Genomic DNA, 27,109 nt, shown 5'->3' on the forward strand with positions numbered 1-27,109 from the left:
ATTTCGTTTCTTATTTTTCTTTTTTCTTTTTCTCATCTGAGACTGAGTGGAATGTGAATTTGTGAGTTTTCTTTTACGTATAATGGCAGACATAACTTTAGATCTCATCTCGAGTTCTACGCATTGACTAGATGCAATGTCCGGAATTTGAAAATTTAATACTTTATAAAGATTTAAACTAATTAATAAATTAATACTTTTTCAAAAAACAAATTAAAACTTGATTATAATTGTATCATTATGATTAACATCTAGAACTCCTAAGCACAAAAACTCTTGGCACCGCAAATAACACGCTATGAAAAGCTGTCGAGAGATGCAAGATTTTAGAAACCACTTGGTATTCGAGGGTATATATATATTTATAAGGGGAAACTGAATTCTGGCCACATGTAAGGTGATTCACCAAGTAGGCAGTCGATAGACATCCTAAGAATTAGGTTGAGGGTTTATTTTTTTTTTATCAAACCCCTAAAATTTTAATCTTAAAATTTGTCATCGAAGAATCTCTAAATCTAATTTGTCGAAGAAGAAAAACCATAAGAAGAGAAAGTATTGAGGCTCATTCTAAAATAGATCTTGGAGGTTTAAGACTCAATTTTCGTTGTTTTGGTGAGGAAAAGAAAAACGCAATGAGAGAAACTTAAAATGATTATTAAGGACAAAAGATAATTTTTTAGTAAACCCTAAACCCAATTAACCTCATCACTTGCTCTATAAAAAGTGTGAGCTCGTGACTGAGGAGAAGGGATTGAGTTTCTGCAGCGAAGCCCTATCAAAATCATTTTCGATCAGCCACCATCAAAACACCTCGAAGGAAAAGCCACTGCAGCCTCTAGAAGACAGATAAGACCAGTTATGGCTTAGAAGAGAAACAGACAGTCAAACCTAATATATGGTGATAATGTTCCTAACCTTTAGATCTAGCTATAGCCGAAAGCCGTTTATTATTTGGAGTTATGGTTTGAAGTTATAGGTGTTTTCTCGAGCCATATCTATGCAGATCTGATGCGCGAATAACCGACTTGTGAAGCATTTTACCGGCAATATAGGAAGTTTCAGAAGAAGATCTACATACCAGCGTGAAGATCTTCAATCTAGCTTTCCAGATCAATCTTTTGATATCCATTCGGAGCTGTGACCATAAAGTTATGATCATTTTCCTATCATGTATCAAATTTGTCAAAAGGCGAAATGGATTTGCTATTCATCATCAAATGGCAAAGGTGAGGACAAGTTTGTGGATTTCTAAGATATATTAGTTGATTTAGTAATGTGTGTATTCTTAGTATAGGAATTAAACATGATTGATAATTGGTATTTAGTAATGGTGATTGATATTGGTTATTGATTGGTTATTGAATAATTCATAATGAGAAGTATTCGAATATGATAATATGATTATAAGTTATTTAGTCGTTAGTTAGAATAGTAGAGGGTTGTGAAGCTGTAGTGGTCGAAAAAGGGCTGACGAGCCATTGTCAAACCCTGTAGAGGGCTGTGGCATCGGGCTTAAATGTTGGAGTACTGTAATTGGGCGGAGACATTAATCGTCAAACCCATTTATGGGCTATGGCATAGATTGAGTACCATGCGGTTGTGATCCTTGGGAATGTGAAGTAGACTCGTTAGGTTGATTGTTTTGAATGATTGAATGATTGTATTTAAATAGAAATATTAGAATCATATATATTATATAATAATGTTAGTTATTCTAGGTTGATTGTTGCTTGATTTTGATACCTATATTATGTTTACTCATTATTGCTGTTTCAAATAATATGTCAAAGAATTTTGTGTGTTCCAAGAGCACATTCTCACTGAGTATTCCCAAAATATTCACTCCTCTCTTCTTTTTCAGGAAAGATCGATGAGTAGTTTCTTGTGGCGGTTCTCACGAAATTGTTTATGGGAACAATTAAAATCTTTATTAAAAATATAATTAAAATCTTTATTAAAAATAATTAAATAAAATAATTAAGTTTAATTTGCAAGATTAGGGTGCTTCAGATATGAAGTTTGAAGAGTTTCTTCTTCAGAGATGTAAACATTTTGAGATCTCTGGAAAAAAAAGGAAGAAAACATCAATTTACTAGGTTGGATTTATCTTAATTTTTACAACTTACATGTTTTCTTAAATATACCATAGAAATTAGGCTGTTGGAAAAATTAATTTGTATGCTTGTTATGTTTTACGCCATTAATGTGTGTATATATTTATATATATTATATTTTTAATTTTTAATTTTTAATTTTTAGAGTTTTATGTTTTATTTTATTTATTTAAAAGCCGCAGATTAGTCAATGATTTTGTGTAGGATTGCCACAGGTATTTGCAACAAGCATCATAGGTACAACTTAAATGTTTTGTTAAACGTCCATAGAAAGTTTTTGGTAACAACACAATTTAATTTGCTACATAATTATACACTTACCCGTTCGTAGCTATATTCGATATTTCTTGACTAAGGAGGAAAGCCGCAAGAAAATCATAAGAATTTTTGTGTATCCTTTTTTTTTGTTTAAAAATCACCCGTACAACAGTTCTTACATTTATAGCAGATCTGTCGAGAGAGACGGTTGTTAGGAAGCAATCAAATATCTCTCTGCTATCTATCAGTTTTTTTTTGTGCACAATTGTAAATATCATATAAATGAAAAGTAGCTTTACAAAGAGCATAGCTCAAAGTTTGTTAACATGGCAAAAAAGAATAAAAAACATGTTAACAAAGGTTATGTGTGGATCAGAAGTCTACACTCATTCAAGCCAAAGAGTCATAAGACTTCCATAATGTCTCTTATGTCTCTCACAGAGATTGTGTTTCGGATTGTGTCGGTCAATGTCCCTGAGCAACTGCGTTACAAACTTTGTTTCAGCTCTGAAGACTCTGCTGTTTTGTTCAGTGCAAATGAAATACAAGACAGTATGTGCTACCATTTTCAGAAGAAGGGAAGGAGCTGAGGCAGATTGTTGTTTAACCCAGGCAAGGAGAGCCGTCCAGGATTGGAAGAAGAAAGGCGTGAGGCCGATCCTTGGCAAGACCACAGACCAAATGTCCATACTGAAAGAGCAACCCAGAAGCAAGTGATTCCTCGTTTCATCCATAACAAAGCATAAGCAACAAGGAAAACGATCTATTTCCTCCTCATAACTTTCATATAATTATATATCTTCCTGAAGTTTGATCTTCGTTCTAATTCCCCAATTTATCAAAGTTTTAATTTTATTTCCTCACCGGATAGAAGTTTTAAATCTATTTCCTCCGAAATTAAAGTTCAAAATCAATTTCTCCACAAACCAAGATTTTATTCGGTTTATTGTATACCAATTAATTGTTAACCAAGCTAATACAAAAAAAAAACTAATAAACCTAATTTAAACCAATTAATGGTCACCATATTCGGGTAACCTGACCCTATCTCGGGTTTTGGGAGATTATCCAACCCAAAAATCCTAAACCCACCGGAGACTGTAGATTTTCAATTAAATTAGGCATTTCCCCCATCCAATTCCTCGTACTCCTCCACTAGCATGGAACGGTTCTCTTCCTCCATCCGAGAATCGTAAATCAAAATCCAGATCCCAGAATTAAAATCCTAATTTCTGAGTTTTTTTTTCTGAGTTTAATTTGATTAAAAGAGATCTTCATGTTGAACTATCTTAAGAAAACAGAGTTTTGTTCTTCAATCTTTGCATATTTGTTTAGTGTTTGATTTGTAAAAGACAGAAAACTGGAAAACTCCTTCATTTTTTTCATAATCGAAACATACAACACACTTACAGAACTTATACAACACAACTTCTTTCTCTCTGTTTTCACCTGCCACTACCGGCTCCCACTCTCCTCTTTTTCGTTGTAGGTAATGATTAACTCTTACACCAGTTACTCCACTGTTTCAACAACTCTCCTACAACACTCTTACAACTCTTTTATAGATAGAGACTAACTAGACATTGACTAGATCCCTTTAATTCGGTTTGATTACAAAATGTCATTACTCAACACTCCCACTTGCCATTTTGTCACTCAAACCGAGCTTGCTACGAAGTCTTTCATAGTTCTCTCCTCCCAAAGGCTTGGTGAATATATCAGCCAATTGATCTTCACCGCTGCAGTACTTTAGCTGAATCTCTTCGTTTCTATCATAGTCTCTGACCACATGGTACTTGATTTGAATATGTGTGGTCCTTCTATGTTGCACGGGATTCTTTCCAATGGCAATAGCTGACTGACTGTCACAGAATATAAGAACTCCCTCTTGAGTATTGAACTTTAGATCCGCCAGTAATCTCCTTAACCATATAGCCTGATTTGATGTTGCACACAGCACCATATACTCTGCCTCTGCGGTGGATTGGGAACTGTATCTTGTTTGCTAGTTTGCCATGAAAAGATTGCAGATCCTATGCAGAAACAGTATCCAGTTGTTGACTTTAGACCTTCTTTGCATCCTCCCCAATCGCTGTCTGAATATCCAATGAGTCTTGGTTCTTGAACTAAAGTGAACTTTAATCCTATATCAAGCATTCCTTGAATATACCTGAGTACTCTCTTAGCTTCCTTGAAGTGTTTGATCCTAGGTTCTTTCAGATACCTTGACAAGTATGAAGTTGAGAACATTAGGTCTGGTTGAGTAGCAGTTAGATACAACAGACCTCCCACTAGACTTCTGTAGATTTTTGGGTCAGCAAACTCTTCTTCTTCATCTAGACTCTTGATTTGAGGCGTCAATGGTGTTCTCATACTCTTGCACTCCTTCATATTGAACTTTTACAAAAGCTTCTTTGCATAACATTCTTGAGAAATAGTGATTCCTTCTTGTTGTTGAATAATCTCCATTCCTAGAAAGTAATTCAGAAATCCTAGATCAGACATCTCAAATTCATTCTTCATAGCTGTTTTGAAGTCCTCAATCATGCGATCATCATTTCTAGTGACAATGAGATGTGGATACACACCACTAGAATCTTCGTTTGATATTCTTTTGTGTACAATGCATGATCATTGTCGCTTCTCTTGAAGTTTTCTTGCAAGAAGAATTCATCAATCATGTTGTACCATGCTCTTGGAGCATGTTTTAAACCGTATAGGACTTTATGCAGGTGAAAAAATATGATCTTATTTTCCTTATTCTTCAAATCCAAGTGGTTGCTCGACATATATCTCTTCTTCAAGTTTTCCATTTAGAAAAGCCGACTTAACATCAAGCTGAAACAGTTTCCATCTTCTTTGAGCTGAAACAGCAAGAATCATTCAAATTGTTTCATGTCTAGACACATGAGTAAATGTTTCTTGGTAATTAACTCCATACTGCTGAGTGAATCCTCTTGCCAACAACCTTGCTTTGTGCCTTACGACATTGCCCTTTGCATCCAGTTTTAGTTTGTATATCCACTTGACTCCAACCACATTTTTGTTTTCTGGCCGTTTGACTAACTCTCATGTTTGACTCTTGACAATCATTTTTATCTCTTTTTCCATAGCTTCTCTCCACTCTTTGTGTTTAGCAGCTTCTTCAAACATGGCTGGTTCGTCAAAACTTGAATAACACCCTTTCACTAACTGCAGAGTACTCAATGTTTGCATAAGGAGCATTGAGGAGAATGTCTGCAAGTGATCGTGTCTTTCTGTTTGGTTGACTTGAGTTTCCTTCAGGTGTATCCACATTCGGGCTTGAGAGACTTGGCTGAGTATCTCTTCTCTCTCTAAAGTCGTCACTGCTTGACTCTTATTCATCACTGCTGGGACTTTCATCTGTAACATCTGGTTCAGATGATAGACTCACTTGTTTGATCACTTCCTGTTTGTTCCAATTCCATTTGCTGTTTTCATCAAAGATAACACCTCTAGAGATGTTGATCTTCTTTTCTTCTATCAGATATACTCGGTAACCTTTTGTTTGAGAAGTGTATCCAATAAATATCCATTTTTTGACTTGTCTTCCCATTTCTTCCTCTTTTCATCTGATATATGTATATAACATACACACCCGAACACCTTCATATGGTTTACTGATGGCTTTGTTCCATTCCAAGCTTCAAGTGGAGTTTTATTCTTAAGAGTTCTCGTTGACACTGTTTTGAACATAGGCTGCAGAGTACACAGCTTCGGCCCAAAATTTTAATGGCAAATCTTTTGCTTTAATCATGGCTCTAGCCATCTCCACTAAGCTTCTGTTTCTTCTTTCTGCAACTCCATTTTGTTGATGTGAGTAGACTGCAGTCAGTTGCCTCTCTGTGCCTTTTTCTTCCAAGAAATTTGTAAATTCCCTTGACAAGTATTCAGTTCCTCTATCTGTTCTGATCTTCTTGATTTTGCAGTTGGATTGATTCTCAACAAGGTTTTTGAATTTTTTGAAGGTTTGGAAAACCTCTGACTTAGCTCTCAAGAAATAGACCCAAACCATTCTTGTTGCATCATCAATGTAGGTGAGTAGATACCTGTTTTCACTGAAGGAGGTATTTTGCATTGGTCCACATACATCACTGTGTATCAGCTCAAGCTTTTCTGTTGCTCTTGATTGAGATTCTTGTGGAAATGAGTCACGGCTATGCTTGCTGATGATGCAGCTTTCACATCTTTCGTGATTCATTTTAAACTTAGGCAAGCCCACTACCATCTCTTTTGACTGCATCACTTTCAGAGTTGAGCTTCCTATATGTCCAAGTCTTCTATGCTATAACTCTGCAACTTCATTCTTAGCCACCATTGCAGTCTCTTCATTTGAAGGCCATTTGATATGAAAACTCTTCTTCACCATCGGAACTTCACCTATCTCTCTCCCAGCTTTATCATGGATGATGCAGCTGTTTTTTTGAAAGGTAACTTTGTATCCATTTTCCATCATTTGAGGAACATTTAACAGATTTTTACCAAGTTTTGGTACAAGAAAAACATCTCTTATGATTCTCTTGCCTTTCTTAGTAGTTACCTCAATGTCTCCTTTTCCTTTTTAGATTAACACCGCTCCATTTCCAACTCTTATTGGAACGCTTATGCTTGTGTTGATTTTGATAAACATTTTCTCATTTGGCGTCATGTAGTTTGTGCACCCACTGTCTATGAGCCATTTGCTTCCTTCACTTGACTCTTCATCTTTTGTCTAGCATTGAACATGTGATATTATTCTCCTACATCATGTTCATGAGAGAGTTGAAGTTTCTTTTCTCTCGGTTCGGTGTCTTCTTCGATCACCCTCTTGTTCATCTTGGTTTCTGGAAACCATCGCCTTGGTTTCTCTTACCTTGGCCTTCTTCTTTGCTGAACCTTCTTGGTTCACAACTTCTTTATTGTTCAAAGAGGCTCCACGAATCATCATGAGCTATGATACCATGTTGAACTATCTTAAGAAAACAGAGTTTTGTTCTTCAATATTTGCATATTTGTTTAGTGTTTGATTTGTAAAAGCCATAAAACTGGAAAACTCCTTCATTCTTTTCATAATCGAAACATACTACACACTAGCAGGACTTATACAACACAACTTCTTTCTCTCTGTTTTCACCTGCCACTACGGGCTCCCACTCTCCTCTTTTTAGCTGTAGGCCTGTAGGTAATGACTAACTCTTACACCAGCTACTCCACTGTTTCAACAACTCTCCTACAACACTCCTACAACTCTTTTACACATAGAGACTAACTAGACATTGACTAGATTCCTTTAGTTCGGTTTGATTACAAAATGACATTACTCAACACTTCAATTGTCTTGTTTTTAGAGTTGTGGTTTAAAGAATTTGTTCTGGGTTTATTCTTAATTTCAATAAGAACTAATTTCCATTTTATTTGAAGAGATCTTCAGTTGTCTTGCTTTAATTTTGTATTTCATAAGATTCACCTAAAAAAAACAAAAAGAAGAGGACTCGTGAACTGATCTACCAACACTTTATCTCTCTAAAAAAAGCTCCCCCTTCTCTCTTAAAACCAGATATAGATCTTGAATTGAGAGGTCGGTTCCGGTGGCTTCCAGAGCATCGGAGCTGTGCCTCTCCTCTGTTTATGTAATTTGTCTTTTCCTTGTTTCATAAACCATTGGTTTGACCGTGTTTATTCAAACAAAAAAAGAAGCTTCAGGCCTGGAGGCGAGTGGGTGCGTGTTGGGTGCGGGATGCTTGAGCGGTGGTGTTGAAAATGCTAGATCTAGTACATGATGTTATGCGATGGTTCTTTTCCGGTTATAACGGGTTATAGTGAAAGTATCAAAATTCTAGATCTAGTTCTTCTCAGCACTGTCTTTTGTATCTTCTCCTTTCAACCCTTCAGTATTTTAACAGTTTCCTTATCCTTCAAAAATCGGTTCAAATCTTATCCCATCGTTTGGGTCTTTTCTGGTTTTTTGTTAGGAAGATTGTAATCATGGTAATCTCACGATCAGCATGGACCTCGGTGTTCTTGGACTGTAAGAGTTGAGTAAGCCCATGTAATCTTCCATATTTTCATTGTCAGGATTCGTTGTTAAACCTTTTCATAATCGCTTCTTTGGTGGCTTTTTCTTTAGTTTGATTTCTGGGTTAATCTCTTATTATGGTTTATGTTGTTTTTGGACTAGCTTTTTTTTTTCTCCCGTTGTTTATCGGACATCGTTTCCCATGTATCGGGCTTAGATTCCGAGGATATTTCTGTTTCCGCCGGCTTAGTATTCTAAAATCGCATTCCATCATGTATCTTTCGTTTGTGATATAATGAAAAAACTTCAGTGAAAAAAAAAAGAGGACTCGTGAACTGAGAGAAGGTGACGAAGAAGAAGACTAGTGAGTGAGACTCACTTATCATTTGTTTTTCTTTTCTGTATTGGGTTTTATGATTAATTTGGTTAGGTCGGTTTAGGTCATAAACCAATAAAATTGATATTTATGGGTAAATAAGATTAGAATTTTGATTTTGCTGAGAAATCTTATACTAATAAAAGTTGAAGTTATAGACCTCTAAGGATGTCTACATAAGATTTAAAAGAGCAATTGTATTGGTCCACATCAGCATTCAAAAAACTTTACAAATTCAAATATTATTACTGGATAAAGAAATTCTGTATAAATTTATTATTGGTCCACCTCGACATTGAAAATTAAAAAGTTTCCAAATTCTATTATTGTTTTTAAAAATTATTAAAGATAAAGAAATTATACATAAAATTTCTATTAATAATAAAAAACCTAAAATAAATAATATTAAAATAGAAGACGATAAAATCTCCAAAGCTTGACCACCAAATTTGAGAAAAATGATAAATTCTAAACAATCCGAGAAACATGTCAAGTGATTGATGCTCGACACTTTTAAAAAACAAAGCACTGAAAATAGAGAAAGAGGTTATGTCATTAAGACGAAGGAGACTCAGGTATCCAAGGAAGATTTCTGAAATAACATAACATTTGATGGAGTTTTAACAACATAATTTTAACCACAAAGGTAACAATTAGCTGACCAAACAGCATCTGAATATATTCGGTAAGCCTCAAAACAAGGAGGAAAGACTAATATAATGATACTTTTGAAAAACAAAGCACTCAAAATAGAGAAAGAGATTCTTTAGATAGTGTCCACATAGGATTTTAAAAGGTAATTTTATTGGTCTACATCAATATTCAAAATCAGGAAACTTTACAAATTCTAATATTATTTATGAATAAGAAAATTAAGAAAGTTTTCTAATTATTGCTGAATAAAAAAATTCTATATAAATTTTTTATTAGTTCACCTCAACATTGAAAATTAAATTTTAATTATTATTTAACCAAAAAAGTAACAATTAGCTGACCAAACAACATGCAAATACATTAAGTAAGCCTCAAAACAAGGAGAGACCATAATCACTTGCCTCGTGTGGAATTTTTCAGCTTTGATTTCTAAATCTATTATTAAAAAAAATTAAAAGTTATATGCCTCTAAGAATGTCCACATACGATATAAAAGTTCAATTTTATTGGTCCACATTAATATTTAAAATTAGGAAAATTTTCAAAATTTAAAATTATATGGTTAACAAAAAAATATATTTATAGAAAAATAAAAATTAAAGTTATATGCCTATAAAGACATCCACATAAGATTTAAAAAGTTAATTTTATTAGTGTACATCAATAACTAAAATTTTTAAAAAAAATCTAAATTATAAAATTACATTGTTAATACAAAAAAATATAGAAAAAATTGTTAATTAAAACTATTCTATTATGAATAACAGTTAAAGCTATATTATTTTCAAGGCATCCACATCAGCATTTAAAAACTAAATTTTATTCATATATATCAAAATTGTAAATTTAAAAAAAAATTCCTAATTCTATTAAGAAAATAAATTAAAGAATAAAAAATATCTAATAACAAAAAAAACATGATATAAAAATCTTCATTATTACTGTTTAAATTATAAATTTAATTTATTATCTATAAAACTATATGCTACTTATATAAGTTTTATGTTACTTGATTTTAAAGTTTTTCATGTAGAATTTTAAATAACTAATATTTATAATTTTATTAATTTTCACATATGCAAAACATATTTTCACATAATCTCATGTAATATATTATGCAAAAATGTTCGAAAAAATTGTATTTTGTATATTCGACTTGGAATTGCAATAGATTAATGTAGAAGTTTTTATTTTTGAGTTGTTCAATTTGTGATTTCATTTTTTAAAATTTATATGTATTAAATTGAACCGACTGCCTACTTAATTATAATTAAAAAAAGTAAGAAAAAATATGATGAAACTGAATATAATCATACAAAAATTATTAAAATAAATAAATATGATTTATTAGTTGAAAAAACAGATATAACAAGAATAAAAATGAACATGATAAAAAAAATTTATTCTTATTAGAATAGATGACGTATAATCATTGAAAAATTATTTAAACGTTTACACAACCAATTGACAATATTTAATTCACAAATTTTGTGTGATTTTCTTCATTTTATAGTCAACTATTATTTTGGTTTCAAATTTAAAGTTGTTATTAATCTCAAAGCAAATATATTATTTATTAGTTTGTTTTTATAAATTAGTATAACAAAATAAAAATTTGTATCGGTTAAACAAGAGAAGAAAAAAAATTAAATTTTAAATTTTATTATTGTTTTCAAAAGTTACATATATAATTGGAAGAAAAGTGAAAATGATGAAAAAATTATTTTCATGATTTAAAGAAGTGAAAGTATAATATTTTATCATCATGTCAATATTATGTTTAATAAGTACCATTTGATTAATAGGTGATTTGCATCAATAATAGTTTCTGATGAACAAATTAGCTGTCTATCATAAGAAAGCAGTCAATTCACTGCATAACACAAGTCAACAACAAAAAATAGGTGGAAAATACTGAATACCCCTTATTCTTTAATTCTGGAAAAAAAAAATTTCTGACATGATTTGGGACCACAAAACTTAAAAAGATAGAGACTTTACCTGCTTCTTTGAACAATAGCAGCGAGAATTTTAACCAACATCAATATTTGTTGTCGTTTTATAATGTATGTGTTCTCTCTCCACCATTATGCTCTTCCTCTCTGTTATTCTTCTCATCTTCTTCTTCTCTGTTTCTCTCTTCTTCTATACATGGTGCTTTTTTGCTCAAATCATTTAAGATAACTTTATGGTATAATTGACTATTTTTATTAAAAAAATATTTATTTAGAATATGCAGTTATGTAGTAGACGACTATTTTTATAAAAAAATTGCATCCACCACAGAAGAACACTCTCTTATTCTAAAATTATGAGACATTATGGACGATACTTTCTATGATTGCACCAAGTTGAAGATAAATAGACATATACCAAGTAGTCACCTATCACTTCAGTATAGACGTTCTTTTCAATTATAATTCTTTTATTTGTTGTGTTCATATATTTATAGTAGACAACTACTAATAGGTGACTATGTTTAAAATGTAGATGGTTGTTGTCGGCCACGATGAGTATGAAGTTTACAACAAAAAAAAAGAGGTGTACATAACAAGTTATCGGCAACTTCTTCTTACAACAACATTGCAAACTAGAAGCTTATGGGAGAGGTGCACAATCAGTTTTTGAAGATCCCTTTATGAAAGACCTTTCCACCCAATACCTACTCATGTATGTTCTGGTGATTCGGAACTACTTCCTCCATTAATGCGCTGACTACATGGTCAACCAAAGAAAATAAAGATCTTATCCCGAGGAGAAATGAAGGTAACATAGTCAACTATGTAGTGTTTGTAACATAGTAAGCTTTTTTTATAATGAGTCGTAGTTGACTACTTTGTGGTCGAAATGACACAGAGAAATTTGAGGAATGCGGCAAGGTTTTGCAGCAGGTGTCTTGCAAGGGGTCACAATGGTAATTATAGGATCATAGTTGACTATTTTCATAGAAAATCATTTGCTCAGAGTATGTGGTTATATAGTAGACAACTATTTTCATAAAAAAATTGCATCTCCCTCAGACAAACATCCTTTCACTCCGAAAGTGTGAGACATTATGGAAAATACTTTCTATAGTTGCATCAAGTAGAAAATAAATAGACATATACCAACTAGTCATCTATTACTTCAGTATAGACGTCATTTTTATTCTAATTTTTTTGTTTGTTGTGTTCATATATTTCTAGTAGACGACTACTAGTAGGTGATTATGTTTAAAATGAAGGTTTGTTTTGAATGACACAGAGACGTTGACTACTTTGTAATGTATTTCGATTAGATAGCTAGTACTCAAAGTCGATTATTAATAGTTGTCTATTTTCTCCGTACAACTCAAAGTTGATTCTAATACTTAAGTAAGTATTAATAATTGTCTATTTCGATTAGATATCTACTACTCAAAGTCGATTATTGGTAGTTGTCTACTTTCACTGACTCAAAGACTTCAGGGTAGCGCTTCATTAAGTTGGGTCGTTTAATGAAGGCAGATAGGTTGAGCACCCTGATGACAGATAGTTCCTTGAATTTTCGGTTTAAAACCTTACATGAACAAGCATCTTCTGCAGATTCTCTAGCAACCCTTTCAAAGACATCAACGAGTGCATCGTGAATCTGGTTCAGAATATTATTTGCGAACGGTGTAGGTTGACATTGTCAAAGAGAACACATATCCCTACAAAGGAAAAATGTCAAGAAGTTAGCTATTATAAACTGATTATTGTTGTTACGTAGTTAACTATCGATAGTTATATTAGTAGTTGGTTATATGTGCATAGTAGTTATGTAGACTAACTGAATATGGAGTAGCTATTTATTGTATCTATTGGACGAATAGAGTAGACGATTACTAATGATGATATTCAATGTAGTTACTATTTACTAGATATGCGTATAAAAATAGTTAACTACTCTAGATCTACAAATTGGAGAGAACCAGATATCGATAACAACAAAGAAGAAGACACAACTAGGTGAATACAGTGAACAGAAATCGAAAGTACTATAAGTAAAGCTGATTATATATATATAGAACTAAGAATCAAATAGGTGGGTCAAGAAAATAACCTTCCATAACTCGACGATGAAGAATACAGATGTTGTAATACCGTCGACGAAGATGATACGCGGAGAGGTGACGGGGTGTCTGGAAGTGTTTCTGAAGGGGAGCACTTCAAAATCAAAGAAACGTCTTCCATCGAAGGTGGAGTTAAGTGGGAGGTTTCCATAAAAGAAAAAGCTTGCTTTTGTCGACGGTGTTATAGAGTGCTCAGCATCGTTTCCAGCGGATTCATCGGCGGAGAGAATATGTGGAAATAGGATAGATCCAAGAAAAAGGGTTTTTCTGGGGAGGTTCTCAAAGAAAAAAAATCAATTTAAATTTTGAAAACAAAGAGAAAAAATAAATTTAACTAAAAGTTTTTCTAGTAAAAGTTATGGTGTTGTGGAAAATAAAAATTGTCAGAATAGATAAAAGTTTGAATGGTATGGTTTAAAAGAGATGGCGTGGACTTAATTTGATGGGGGGTTGGATGTCTTTGCCCACCATTAAAAAAATTAGTTTTAATGGACCTAAATAAGACTCTGCAGCCTGCTATCCCACCTAATTTCTCTTGATTAATTTATAAAAAAAAATTAGTTGATTTGGCTATATTAACTTATAAGTGTTTGACCAAATAATATGTTTTTGAAATATGACATACTGTATATAGATTTAAAACAAAACCGTTAAAACCTCAAAATTTACTTAAAATTATTATATTAATATCATAATATTTTTAATATATTATGAAATCACTAATATATAAAATTTATATCTTAATAAATATAATGATTGCATATAATTTTTATTAACAAAATACCCACGTGTAGCGTGGACGCAAAATCTAGTAGAACTAAAACTTAGAACGAAGGCGAATTAGAACGAAGGTTAAACTTTAGGCGGATCTGTTATTATATGAAAGTTCTCAGGAGGAAATAGATCATTTTCCCGAAGCAACAAGAGGTTTGAATAGATAATCCCCATGCCGCTAATAATCTCATCTTCGTTGGGAGCCTCTTAAGCTGAGCGATCCACATGAAAAATGTATACTTTGGAACAACTCTCCTGAACCAGTCCTTGTCCTCTCTATGTCTGATAGTATTCTAAGTGCAGCTCGAAGAAAAGACTTCTTGTCCTCTCTGCTACCTATCCGTAAAGTTGGCCTTGAGTGTATTAGATTGTTAAATACACATTCAGTATGAAGAGTGGAGACTGGAGCCACAGTCATTGCATCTATAAAACCAACTTTTTGAATATATATCCTCTTCGCATATCCCTTAACAATATGTAGAATTCACGTTTTTCTCGCCATAACACAAGGAGAGAGGATGGTCATCGTACTTGTGTCTTACCAACGCCACAATCATCTTTACCATTGCAACGAAGATGAGACTGACAAACCGAGTCACAACCGTCACACCAACCTTTGCCATCATATGCATAGTATATGAACAACCAATATGGATGGCTTCCATGTTTGAATGTATCACATCACATCAATATATGCGTTATAATTATGAAAGGATAAGCCGGTGCTATAACGTTGACAAGCATGACAAATAAAATAGTTTTCAAAGTCTTCGTAACCTTTAATGGCAGTGGCACACAAATAAAATTTTCGTGAGCTAACCACGTGTCTTTTCCTCCGAGGGAGACTAGCGCATTCGTCGTGAAGACTGAAATCACACTGTGTACATTTGTAGCACAATTCAGAATCTAAAGGAAGGGTGCATGCATAACAATGTTTATCTTCCTCGTGTGGCAAGGCATCTTCCCCTCTGAAAAACCTTCAGATTATGCTCATGGATAAAATGTTTTATTAGGTTTTGATCTATCACTTCGAATGGCTTATTATTTTCTTCTTTTTCATCTTCTTTTAGTACGGAGAAAAAAAATTGGAATACATATATGTCACACATTGATTTAATAAACTGTTATCACAACTATTTCTCACAAACTATTATATAATTTACATTAAAACTAATTTAATTTAATTTTTTAATTTTATGATTTTAAAAAACAAACCTCCTAAAAAAATTTAGATAAATTTCATATTGCACAGGGTGCAGATTACTACATAGTATTAACACGGGTGTTAACCAAAACAAAAGTTATAAACGATAAAGTTATTAACGATAATCAACTCCTTTTAGTGTAACTTAGAAGTATATACATATATATATATATGTAATTTACTAACTTGAAGTATATGCATGGATATATACTTGGAGTATACAGGTATGTAATAAATCTGATTCAATTTATGTATTTTTAACAAAATTTCCTGTTTAGCTCCAATAAAATCGTTTGTTCTTCGTGATTTCGACTAACTGTAGTATATACCCCAGTCCTTCCGTAATAAAATGGATTTGGCATCCCTAGAATCTAGAGATAGAGTATTATTGGTATATATATATATATATATATATATACCAGTCTGTACATAAATCAAATAAGGATTTTCATTTAATTAAATAGTGAGAAGTTATAATCATTAAACGTAGAAAGATTCATAAAAACTAGCATTAAACTAAGACTGTACAATATTACGAAAAGTGATAGACATGTGATCAATGCCACAACATTATTGTTTATATTACGATTCAATACATTGTTGCATCTCCATACGGTCATACCCCACAAGAGAATAGAGACAGACTAGGGAGCATATGGATGATGTAAGAATCTCGTTCTTGTTTTGAATTACAAAAGCATCTTCGCACCGCAAGTGACAGACTATGCAAAACTGTCGAGATGCATGATTGTTAGAAACCACTTGGTACTCGAGGCTATTTAAAAGGAAACTGTGTCCTGGCTTCATGTAAGGAGATTTACCAAGTAGGCAGTCGATATGCAGAGTCGAAGCACATGTTTCACATGAGTAAAACCACCTATATGGATTAGTTGGTTTCTCGCAGACCTCACACCAATAATGACAATACTCATGTCTGTAATAGCGCAGGTAGAGAGGATGTTTGTCGTGCTTGTAGAAGACCTCATTAGGTAAGGTAGCGCATTTAAAGCACATAAAGAAATGAGAACATTCAACACAACTAAGCAAATCATTTACGAATCCGATGCAAATCGAGCAAGTTCCAAAATAAGATGAGACGATGAATAAGGAATGAGGATGACTTTCATGACGAAACTCCCCAGAGATCATAGCACATCGAACATCCAACTTTATACTCCCATTCTCGTATCTAAAACCGCCGTTTAGTGTTTTACAAGCAGAACATCTGAAAAAACTTTTGCCAAATTCAAGTTCTTCTCCTGATTTTTGATTGGGGTAAAGAGTCAGCTGATTGTTGTGTAACTCATGCCTTTTCATCCGTGGAAGATTAGCGCATGTTTGATGAAGAATGAAATCACAATCCATGCAAATGTAGCCTGCGCCGTAGTAGAATGGAAGGACGCATGCGTTGCATCTTTGATTCTTGTCGGGAATAAGAACATCTTGATAAAAAAGTCTTAATGTATGCTCATGACTAAAGTGTATTATAACTTGGTCATCAATTACCTCAAATGGCGCAGCATCCACAGTTTTAGCATTCCCATCTTCGTCATGTATACCCTCAAGTTCTCTCCCATCCCACACATCAGCCCTTATCGCGCATTTGGTATGAACTGCGAAATGACAAACCGAACAAGAATAGGCCCCATATTGGCTGTTAATAGACATATGGCAAACTCCACAACTCCATTCCTCTGGACTCAGAATATCAACATGAGAAATTCGGTGATCATGACGATTGATACATATGACACGTGGTAGATCAATGCAATCTTTATGGATGATGAAGCTACACCGAAGACAGATACAAGGATATGAGCCACCAGCTCCACAACCACAAGCCTCACAAGTGAAGGAGATTGAATTGATGGGCATAAGGGAAAGCGGGTGCTCGTGAGCTCTCGGCCGGTCGATAATCAGTGGCATCTTTAGACAAGACATACACACGTCGAACACACAACGTGAACAGTAGTAGAACATATCCAAAAACGTGTATCCACAAAGAAAACATCGGTTACGTATACTATAAGGCTTCTTACGATCGTGGAGCTTGAGAGGATGTCTATGATGAGAAGGGATGGTGATCTCAATGCAGTCTTTGTGAAAATACAACTTACATTGATTACAAGAGAAGCCTTTGGTGTTTTCATGTCTCTCTTTAGAACACACAATGCATTTAGAAGAGGTGTTTGTAGGGAATAAAAGATGACGATGAGCATCCAATTTAACTGCACCAAGAAACCCTTCATGGATTTGCTCTATTTCTTCCATATTTTTATTGTAAGGAATTGATTTGATATGTATTTTTATATTATTACGTATGATGTATCTTGAGGAGGAAATGATTCTTTTCGTCTCTTTTATTGTAACAAAAACCTCTCTTAATTCCAATGCAAGAAACCCCTTTAAAAAATTGTTGCTTTTAATTTTTTTTGTTTTTCTTTTAGATATTTTAGTATGTCCGAATATTAGCTGGACACGTTTCTTTTCCACTAGTCAAATTAGGAATCAGAATAAAGGAAAATATGTGAAAATAATTATAATTGCATTGGGGAAATTACGAAAATCAAAAATTTCAAAAATTTAGATACATATGCCCGAATATTAGCTGGACTTATATACGGTGATCGATTGATGTATATAACACATTGTAAGAGAATGCATGCTCTATGGATTATGAAACAACATTGAAGACAAATACAAGGGTATTTAGTAGTGCATATAACCCACATGCATCACAAATGAATGAAAGTTTTATAGCGATTTGGTGGGGTTCATGCTCATGGGCCTTGCATAAGGGACACAAACAAAGAAATAACACGGTAAGCACTGATACACTAAAGAAGGCAACGCGATTTCACATAGAAAACATGTGCCATCGTCCTCTTGAGTCTTGACAAAACTTTGTGAGCTTGAGAATGTGTTATAATTTTGATGAGAATGAATGTTGACGTTGATGCATTCCTCGTTAACATAAAACCCACAGATATCCCACATGCATCTTTTTTTGTTGTCATGGAGATCTTCGTAACACGCATCAATACTTGATGAGATATTTGTAGATATAAGAGGAGCGAGATGCTTGGGGCATAATCGTAGCTGATGAGATGTTTGTATATAGAATCGTTTCATCCGTGCTTGCCATGCAAGAATTGTTTTTATTTTTCTAGGAAAATATTTATGATTCTCTTTTTATTTTTCTTTTATTCGTAGGAAATTTATATATTAAAAAGAACATTCAAAGAAACACGAACAAGCGATTAAGCGAAATGAATCACTCTTTTACATCATACTAATTAATTCTATTTGGATATCGGGTTTTTTTTATGTATGTTAATTTGACTTTTTGACTTGAATTGGAACATTAGATTACCTAATATTTGATACTAAAAGTTGACGGAAAGTTTTACAGAAAAGAGAATTGAGTTCTTTACGTATTGAATTACCCCAAGTTAAATAGATTCTTATTCAAATAGATCGGTATTTTTTAGAATTATACTGATCTAATAGAATTTCATGTTTAACTTAATAGGGTATATAATGAAAGTTTTTTCGTTACGAATAAGAACCTTTCGATTAAAAAACAAACAAAAAAAGGTCGTTATACACAGAGCCGACCTGACTTTTTATGGACTACAAACCAAGAAAAAAAATTGACCCCTTTAGACATTTTCTTTGTTAAAAGCCCATTGCTATTTTTATATAAAAACTCTTATTAGTGCAGTTAAAACCCGTCACAAACACGCACATCTGAGGAGAATTGAATTCGCGAAGTCAACAAATATGACCTGTTTCTAACTATACAAGACCAACTGGACTAGTTTAAATTTTGCAAAATTGGTCCCAAAATAAAATTTAAAGTCACCGGCCCTGAAACTGATGCTTCATTAGCCTGTGTCCAAACACAACTCTGATTATACATATATATATATATAATTCTAAGATTTTATAACTTTCTCATCAAGATGACAAGATGCCGTAATATCCTCAATTTTTATTATCTTCAAATGATTAAAGCTTTGATGTTTTTTTTTCCTTTTTCAAACCATAAAATGAATAATAAGTTTCCAGTTTATTAATGGAAAGAAATGAAACAAGTGTAATTTATGAGTATTATATAATATAGAGAGATTGAATGAAATAGCCACAGAAAACTAAACTATCTCTAGTATAACCTCTCATTTGGAAAGGGACAACTATAACATTCATTAAAGATAAGATGAATTAATTGAAATTGACTAGATTATTGCTACCGATCATTGTTAATTTTAATTCACTGACAATTAAGAGATTACATCATTTTTCATGAGTCGATCATCTTCGATTTCAATTCATCGGCGAAGGGGTACAATTCCGGTTAACTGTACAGAGCTGGAGATCAAAGAGATTATTCTCACTTTTCTAAAGATCCGTGATTGGTCCGACGAACTGATTCTTCTGAAGTCACGCTTGTCGCAAGCGACATCATACCGGAGAGCACTTCGATCGTCCCTGAAAAACCCGATCCGGTAAACATTTAGGAAGGTATTCATGTAAACATGAGAAGGCTTCCTAAATTGTTAGGAATAATTAAAGTAGTGTATTTGTTTGTTAGTGCAACTCAAAACCTTCTTAAATTTTCAATTCAAGAACATCATCCTAATTTTCAGGAAAAATTCGTACTACTTTAAATAAGTCTTCCTGAATCGTTAAAAAACCTTCAAAGATCACGTTTAGAATGTTTCTTAATAATTTCAGATGTTTGAAGTGTTTTTGAAACTCTAAGATGACATAAAATTCCTGTCAAATATTTTATAGTTTATTTTTTGTTTAACAATCAGTATTTTTTTTTGTTTAACTATACATTTTATCATCAACTTTATTGACAGTTTTTGGTAACACTTTTACATTTTATCCAGAATAATTTTTATTTAGTTATTCTAAACATTATTACTTTTTTTGTTTTCATCATGGTTCTTATTTAATTAGGTATATAGATTGTATGACAGTTTTGAGAGATCTAGTAAGCAACAAGTGCACCATTTTCCCTGACATCAGCATGGAATCTTTTAAAGCAAGCTTCAGGATCAGTCTCAGGAATGTGTTCTTTACTCTCTGAAATTCTTCAATACTGAGTTATTTCTTGACTTTATCGATCATCTTAAAAGAAGCAAACTGGTTGACTACTGGGCCTAGTTCTTGATTCGGCTTCTTTCCTATGTTGAAATGAAGCTTAGGCGGTTTAATATTTTGGAAAGGAGGAAACAAATCCATTGAGAATCATTTTTGAAATTCAGAAAACACAAACTCAATTGCACTGTCACAGTTTTAGGAATGCTTTCGGATTTATGAAAACAATTCAGGAAGACATTCTTAAATTTTTTCAAACAAAAAATATAACCCTAGTCTAAAATCAAACATGATCTAACACCCAATACCCCACAATCCAGCCTTCAGAACCTACAAAAGGTACCAATCAGACCGAATTTAACTATTTCTCCGATCTCTGACGAAAATCGATACCCAATCTAACAAAAATCGATACCCAATCTAAAATACTTACCCTAACTGATGCGCGATGCTTGTTCTTCCGCTCTCAGACCTTGATTTTAAGCGAAATCGATGAAGTTTTCTCTGAAAAAATCGAATTAGGTTTTACATGAGGTTTGTGAAGGTTTGAAGGAGAAATTAGAATAAATGCGTGTTTTCTAGGTTTAATAACGAAGGATATAGTTGTTCCCTTCCAAATGAGGAGTTCTTTTTTTAAAAACTAAAGTTTTTTGGGCCATTTTAGATAATTGTCCTATAATATATTATCAAACCAAGATCTAATAGTTATGATATTTAAAATGAAAAACAACCAAAACACCACCATAAAAGACAGAGATAATATTAGGGCATGTTCGTTTGGCAATCGCAGAGCCCCTGAAACTGTGACTGCGATCAAACGGTGGTTGCTCTTTATAATTTGAAGACCTTCAAAGCCACATACATACAGTGGAGCCGTCAAAATTTTCAACTTCACCACATACTCATGGCTAAACAACGTGAAGCAGGGGTCTATTTACACAATAAGTCTGATAAATGGAGCAACAAAAGTCTTCGTTACAAGTGTAGAACAATGCACTGGCACCGATTTTCTTCTCAAAGATCTTCTCATAGGCTAAACAATCGATTCTGGAACCCTAACAGTTACTCCATAGATTACTTCTACTGGTTACTCCACAAGAAGGTAAATATAAAACACTTGCAGATGGTGTTGTATTTGAATTAAGATAGTTAATTCGATTGATCAAAGTTTTGTCTATATCTTTAATCAATGTAGGGAACAACTTATGTTGTAGTGTCAGAACTGACCTGATCTTTGCCTCCACACTTACTCTTTCAAACAAAAAAAAATCATGTGAAATACTTTTGGTAGTAAACTTAATTTTGAGTTCTTTTGCTTAGACTCTTGTAACTGAGTTGTGAGAGAGAGAGTGAGAGAGAGAGAGAGAGAGAGAGAGAGAGAGAGAGAGAGAAAGAGAGAGAGAGAGAGAGAAAAACATTCACTAGAATCATCTTTTTCTAGGCTGAGACGCATGTTTTTTAACCCTTTGAACATGCTAAGACCACGAAGAAGATTGTTCTGAGGCTTCAATGCGAAAGCTACAAGCACAATCTTCATACATAAATTTGAATACCAGATTTGTAATACCACTGCCATTTGATAGGAGGTTTTTATGAAACTATGGCATAAAAAAAAGAATTGAAAAGGAAGAGAGAGAATAAGATGGAGTTCTCAATAAAGAACCAATGAGAATCTCAAACAACATTTGTTTTTTATAGACTGGTTCAATTTTTCTTTCCAAATTAAAATTTAATTATAAATGTCAATGTTCAAAAAATCGTTAGGCGGTGGCTAGGCGGGTGATAGGAGACTAGCGCCTAAGCGGATTAGTCGGTGACTAGGCGGAGCTTAGGCGTTAGCAAAATTTTTGTTAATTTTTATAAATTTTTCTATCTATATATCATATTTTTAAAAAAGATTTAATTATTTTCTAAAAATTATTTTATCAAAATTTATGTTTGAATAAAAAATAAAAAAAAATTAATAAATAAAATTATAGAATAAAGTTCAACAAAGAAATCAAACTTAAAATAATCAAATTCTTCAAACTAAAATAAGTTTTAATCTTAAAACTTTAAAAATGTAAAGCAAAAGAAATATATCTAACTTATTCTTCAAACACATCCATATCCACCACCTGCTCATTTTCAGACTCAAATTCAAAATCAATAGCTATATCATTTTCATCGTCAGAATCGATATCTCCTCTAGGCTCATCGTTAAAATTGAAAGTTGAAATTTGAAACAGAACACAAACAAAATAAACAAAGATGAAAAGACAAATTAAGAGAATACAATATAGTTATATAATATATATATATATACAGATAGATAAAGAGAAGATTAAACAAACTTGTAGAGTTCAGCAATAGAGAATAATGATCGCCTCTTGTAGTTTATGAAGGTGAAGTAGTGGGGAGGAACGAGGATGATTATATGAAGTTATTAACCTTAATCCACGTTTCAAATTTTTTTTTTTCTGTAAACAGATGTTGGTTTACTATCCAAAACCGTAAAAAATAAACTGAAAAAGGATAAAAATAGTTAATTTGATTTGGCCGATTTTACCGATTTGGTTTAATTTTTCTGATTTTTTTTACTTTGTCCGGTTTTTTACTAAACCGAATTTGCTTCATTGATTTTATGAAAATCGGATCGGCTAACTCCGACTAGCCGCCTAGGCGGCCGCCTAGTCGCCGACTAGGCCGATTTTTTGAACACTGATAAATGTTAATATTTTCTTTGTATGAGAGAAACTCCTAGAGAATCCCACTGATGAAAATGCTATAACATGGTAGTTTTCTTACATTTTTTTCTGTGTTTCTTCAGAGGAGCAAGCATTTTGAGATCGGTGAAGACAATTATCTTGTAAGATGCTTTTATCTTAATTTTTACAACTTAGATATTTCTGTAAAAAGAACGGTATTTGTCAAACACACCATAGAAATTAGGCTGTTGGAGAAATTGGGATATTATAAATTTAGACATTAGGTGACTAGAACTTACAAAATTATGTGAAGTTTTTTTTTGATATGTATATTATAATTTTCGTGTTTATGTTTTAAACAGTTTTTTCGACAACCATATAGCTACAATTTTTTTCTTTAAAAAACATAATATTACATTTGTGTAGGATTGCGACAAACCATATTTGCAACTACCATATAGCTACAACCTTTATTTTTTGTAACAAAACATACTTTGCTACATAATTATACATTTAATCACGGGTTATGGGTAATGGGTAGCAATGCCTATACTCAACATTTCTTGACTGAGGAGGAAAGCCACAAGAAAAACATAAGAATTTATGTGTATCCTTCTTTTTGTTTAAAACCAAATCACCGTTACAACGGTTCTTACATTTATAGCAAATAGGTCGAGAGAGTAGGAAGCAAATCAAATATCCCTCCGCGATCTACCCGTAAACTGTATCCAGGTCTTGAGTGTATTAGATTGTTAAATACACATTCAATATGAAGAGTAGAGCCACAATCATTGCATCTATAAAACCAACTTTCTGAATCTATTTCCTTTTCGCATATCCCACAACAATATGTAGAATTCATGTTTCTCTCACCGTAACATAGGGAGAGAGGATGGTCATCGTATTTGTGTCTAACCAATGTGGGTATAGTAGCGCATCTGAAGCATAAAATAAAGCCGCCACAATCATCTATACCATTGCAACGTAGATGAAATTGACAAACCAAGCCACAACCGTCACACCAAACTTGGACATCATAGTATGTGAACAACCAATGTGGATGGCTTCCATGTTTCAATGTATCAGAAATTGAAGCACATCTCACATCAATGAATGCGTCACTAGTACGATATAAGAAGCCGGTGCTATAACGTTGACAAGCATAACAAATAAAATAGTTTTCAAAGTCTTCGTAACCTTTAATGGCAGTGGCACACAAACAAAATTTTCGTGAGCTAACCACGTGTCTTTTCCTCCGAGGGAGACTAGCGCATTCGTCGTGAAGACTGAAATCACACTGTGTACATTTGTAGCACAATTCAGAATCTAAAAGAAGAGTGCATGCATAACAATGTTTATCTTCCTTGTGTGTTAAGGCATCTTCCCCGACTCGTAATGATGATTCTGAAACCGTCAGATTGTGCTCATGGATAAAATGTTTTATTAGGTTTTGATCTATCACTTGGAATGGCTTGCTTTCTTCTTTTTCATCTTCTTCTTCGAGTACCCCTTCGAGTTCTCTCCCATCCCAAATGTTCACATTTGTTGCACATTTTGAATGAGCAACAAAAAGGCAAACCAAGCATGAATATGCTCCACACTCCTGATTAACAGGCTCACGACATACCCCGCAAATCCACTTCCCCGGGCTAAGAGAGGAAACATGAGAGATACGGTGATCGTGGCGATTGATGTATATAACACGTGGTAAGACGATGCATGTTCTATGGATTATAAAACAACATTGAAGACAAATACACGGGTATTGTGTATTGCCTAACCCACATGCATCACAAGTGAAGAAAAGTTTCATAGGTATTTGGCGGAGTTCATGCTCATGGGCCTTAGTTTGGGCAATAACAAGAGGTTTTCTTGCACAAGGGACACAAACAAAGAAAGAACACGGTAAACACTGATACGCTAATAAAGAAACCAATGCGGTTTCACATAGACAACATGTCCGATCCTCCCATCTTAGTACCCATTTGAGTTGGAGAAGGTGTTTATGATGAGAAGGAATGTTGACGTTGTTGCATTCCTCGTTGACATAAAATGCGCAGCGGCCACACTTGTATCCTTGCTTGTTGTCATGGTGATCTTCGTAGCACACATTACATTTTGATGAGATGTTTGTAGATTTAAGAGGATCGAAATGTTTGGGGCATATTACTATTACCCTTTCATCCATGGTTTGGTTGCTATGCTGCAATTGTTTTATTTTTCAAAGAAAAAGTGTATGACTCTCTTATTATTTTCCCTTTTTTTGGTAGGAAATTATTATATATTAAAACGAATACTAAAGTTGATTTGAGTTAGAACATTATATTAATTCTATTATAGATTGTGTTTTTTGTATGTCAATTTGACTTCAGTTAGAACATTGGATTACCTATTTGATACTAAAAGTTGACGAAGAGTTTTTACAGAAAAGAGAATTGACTCCTTTACGTATTGAATGACCCCAAGTAAAAAATATTCTTTTCGAATGGAATTATAGGTTGGCGGACGAACCAGTTTATTGCAACATTTTATATATAAAAAAATCTAAACTAAATTTTACTAAACAATATATTTAGTTATAAAAATATTTATAGATTTTTTTCATCACTACTACCCACTAATGTAACTTTTTTAAAGAATATTTATAACCAAATTAGCCTTTTTCTCTACAATTTTCAAATTACCAGCAATTAAAAATTAATATAAACGTATAAATTTATTCTATTAAAAAATAAACACTTTTTATGTTCAAACAACATATTATTAATTTAAATCTATTTTGTTTGTGGATAATTATTATTTATGTTACTAAACAAGTAGATTTAGTATAATACTAATAAAATATAATTTAATTTATATTCTATATAAATTCAAAAAATTAAATTTAAATTTAGATTTGATATAGATTTTCTCAAATATTGGTTATATTATTTATCAAAAATCATAAAACAAATTATTATTATATTTTTACAAAAATAATTAATGAATATTAATCTAAATTTAATTTAAATAATATTTTTAATAAAAGAGATTAAAATAATCTATTATTATATATTTTTATTAAATAAGTCTAAAATTTTAAATATTCAAAATTAATACAAAATGAAAATATATAAATAAATAATATATAAATTTTATAAAATTTAAATATAAATTATGTTTTAATAATCGTGGTCTTTTTTAGAATAATATAAATAAACATGTTATAATGACATTTTTATAATTATGGTATTTTTGGATTAATATAAATGGACAGATTACAATAATGTTTTTCTCATCGTGATCATATATAATATTAAAAAAAAAATTAATAGAAAAAAATTATATTTAAATAAAAATAATATCACTTATTAAAATATTATATCTAAACAAAAATAAAAATACAAATTATATTATAAAATTTGATAAATAAAAATAGTTCCTGTATAGGCGGACATGGTAGAATTTATTAAAAGTTATAATACAAATTGTGGTATGCAGATAAGCATTAATTTTTATAAATAGCTTTTTATTCTTAGGATATTTATGTATTATGTCTAGTTGATGGTAGAAGCAACAGAGTTATATATAAATATAATATATCTATTATATTAAAACAGAAGCACATTTAATATTTGCTTCCAAACACCCACAAAATTTTTTTAAAAATATTGTGAGAAATAGTTTTAAAATTATCCTAAATTATTGTAATATTATTTAAAAACATATTTTCTTTTTATATAAAACAAATCCGAAAATTAGATATGAATTTAGATAATTAAATATTTCCTTAAATATAGGTCATATTTAATTTAAAATTCAAACTGTTTTTGTAATTAAATTTAATTCTAAAAAATGATATTAAT

The 27,109-nt window shown here is 32.4% G+C and overlaps 1 protein-coding gene and 1 pseudogene across 1 annotated transcript; both read right to left on the minus strand.

The window, feature by feature from the left end:
• Positions 1 to 16,050: 16,050 nt before the first annotated feature.
• On the minus strand, positions 16,051 to 17,739 carry LOC18023028. The gene has a single exon (XM_024158610.1). The coding sequence runs from the start codon at positions 17,737 to 17,739 to the stop codon at positions 16,051 to 16,053; it is 1,689 nt and encodes a 562-aa protein (XP_024014378.1).
• Positions 17,740 to 23,777: 6,038 nt separating this feature from the next.
• Positions 23,778 to 25,452, minus strand: LOC18023029 (annotated as a pseudogene).
• Positions 25,453 to 27,109: the final 1,657 nt, after the last annotated feature.

The sequence above is a fragment of the Eutrema salsugineum genome, unplaced genomic scaffold, assembly GCF_000478725.1.
Source record: "Eutrema salsugineum unplaced genomic scaffold, Eutsalg1_0 scaffold_14, whole genome shotgun sequence".
In the NCBI taxonomy this organism is placed as follows: domain Eukaryota; kingdom Viridiplantae; phylum Streptophyta; class Magnoliopsida; order Brassicales; family Brassicaceae; genus Eutrema; species Eutrema salsugineum.

Excerpts from the sequence above, each read along its gene's own strand:
- LOC18023028 (XM_024158610.1), bottom strand. The coding sequence starts at position 17,739 with ATGGAAGAAATAGAGCAAATCCATGAAGGGTTTCTTGGTGCAGTTAAA.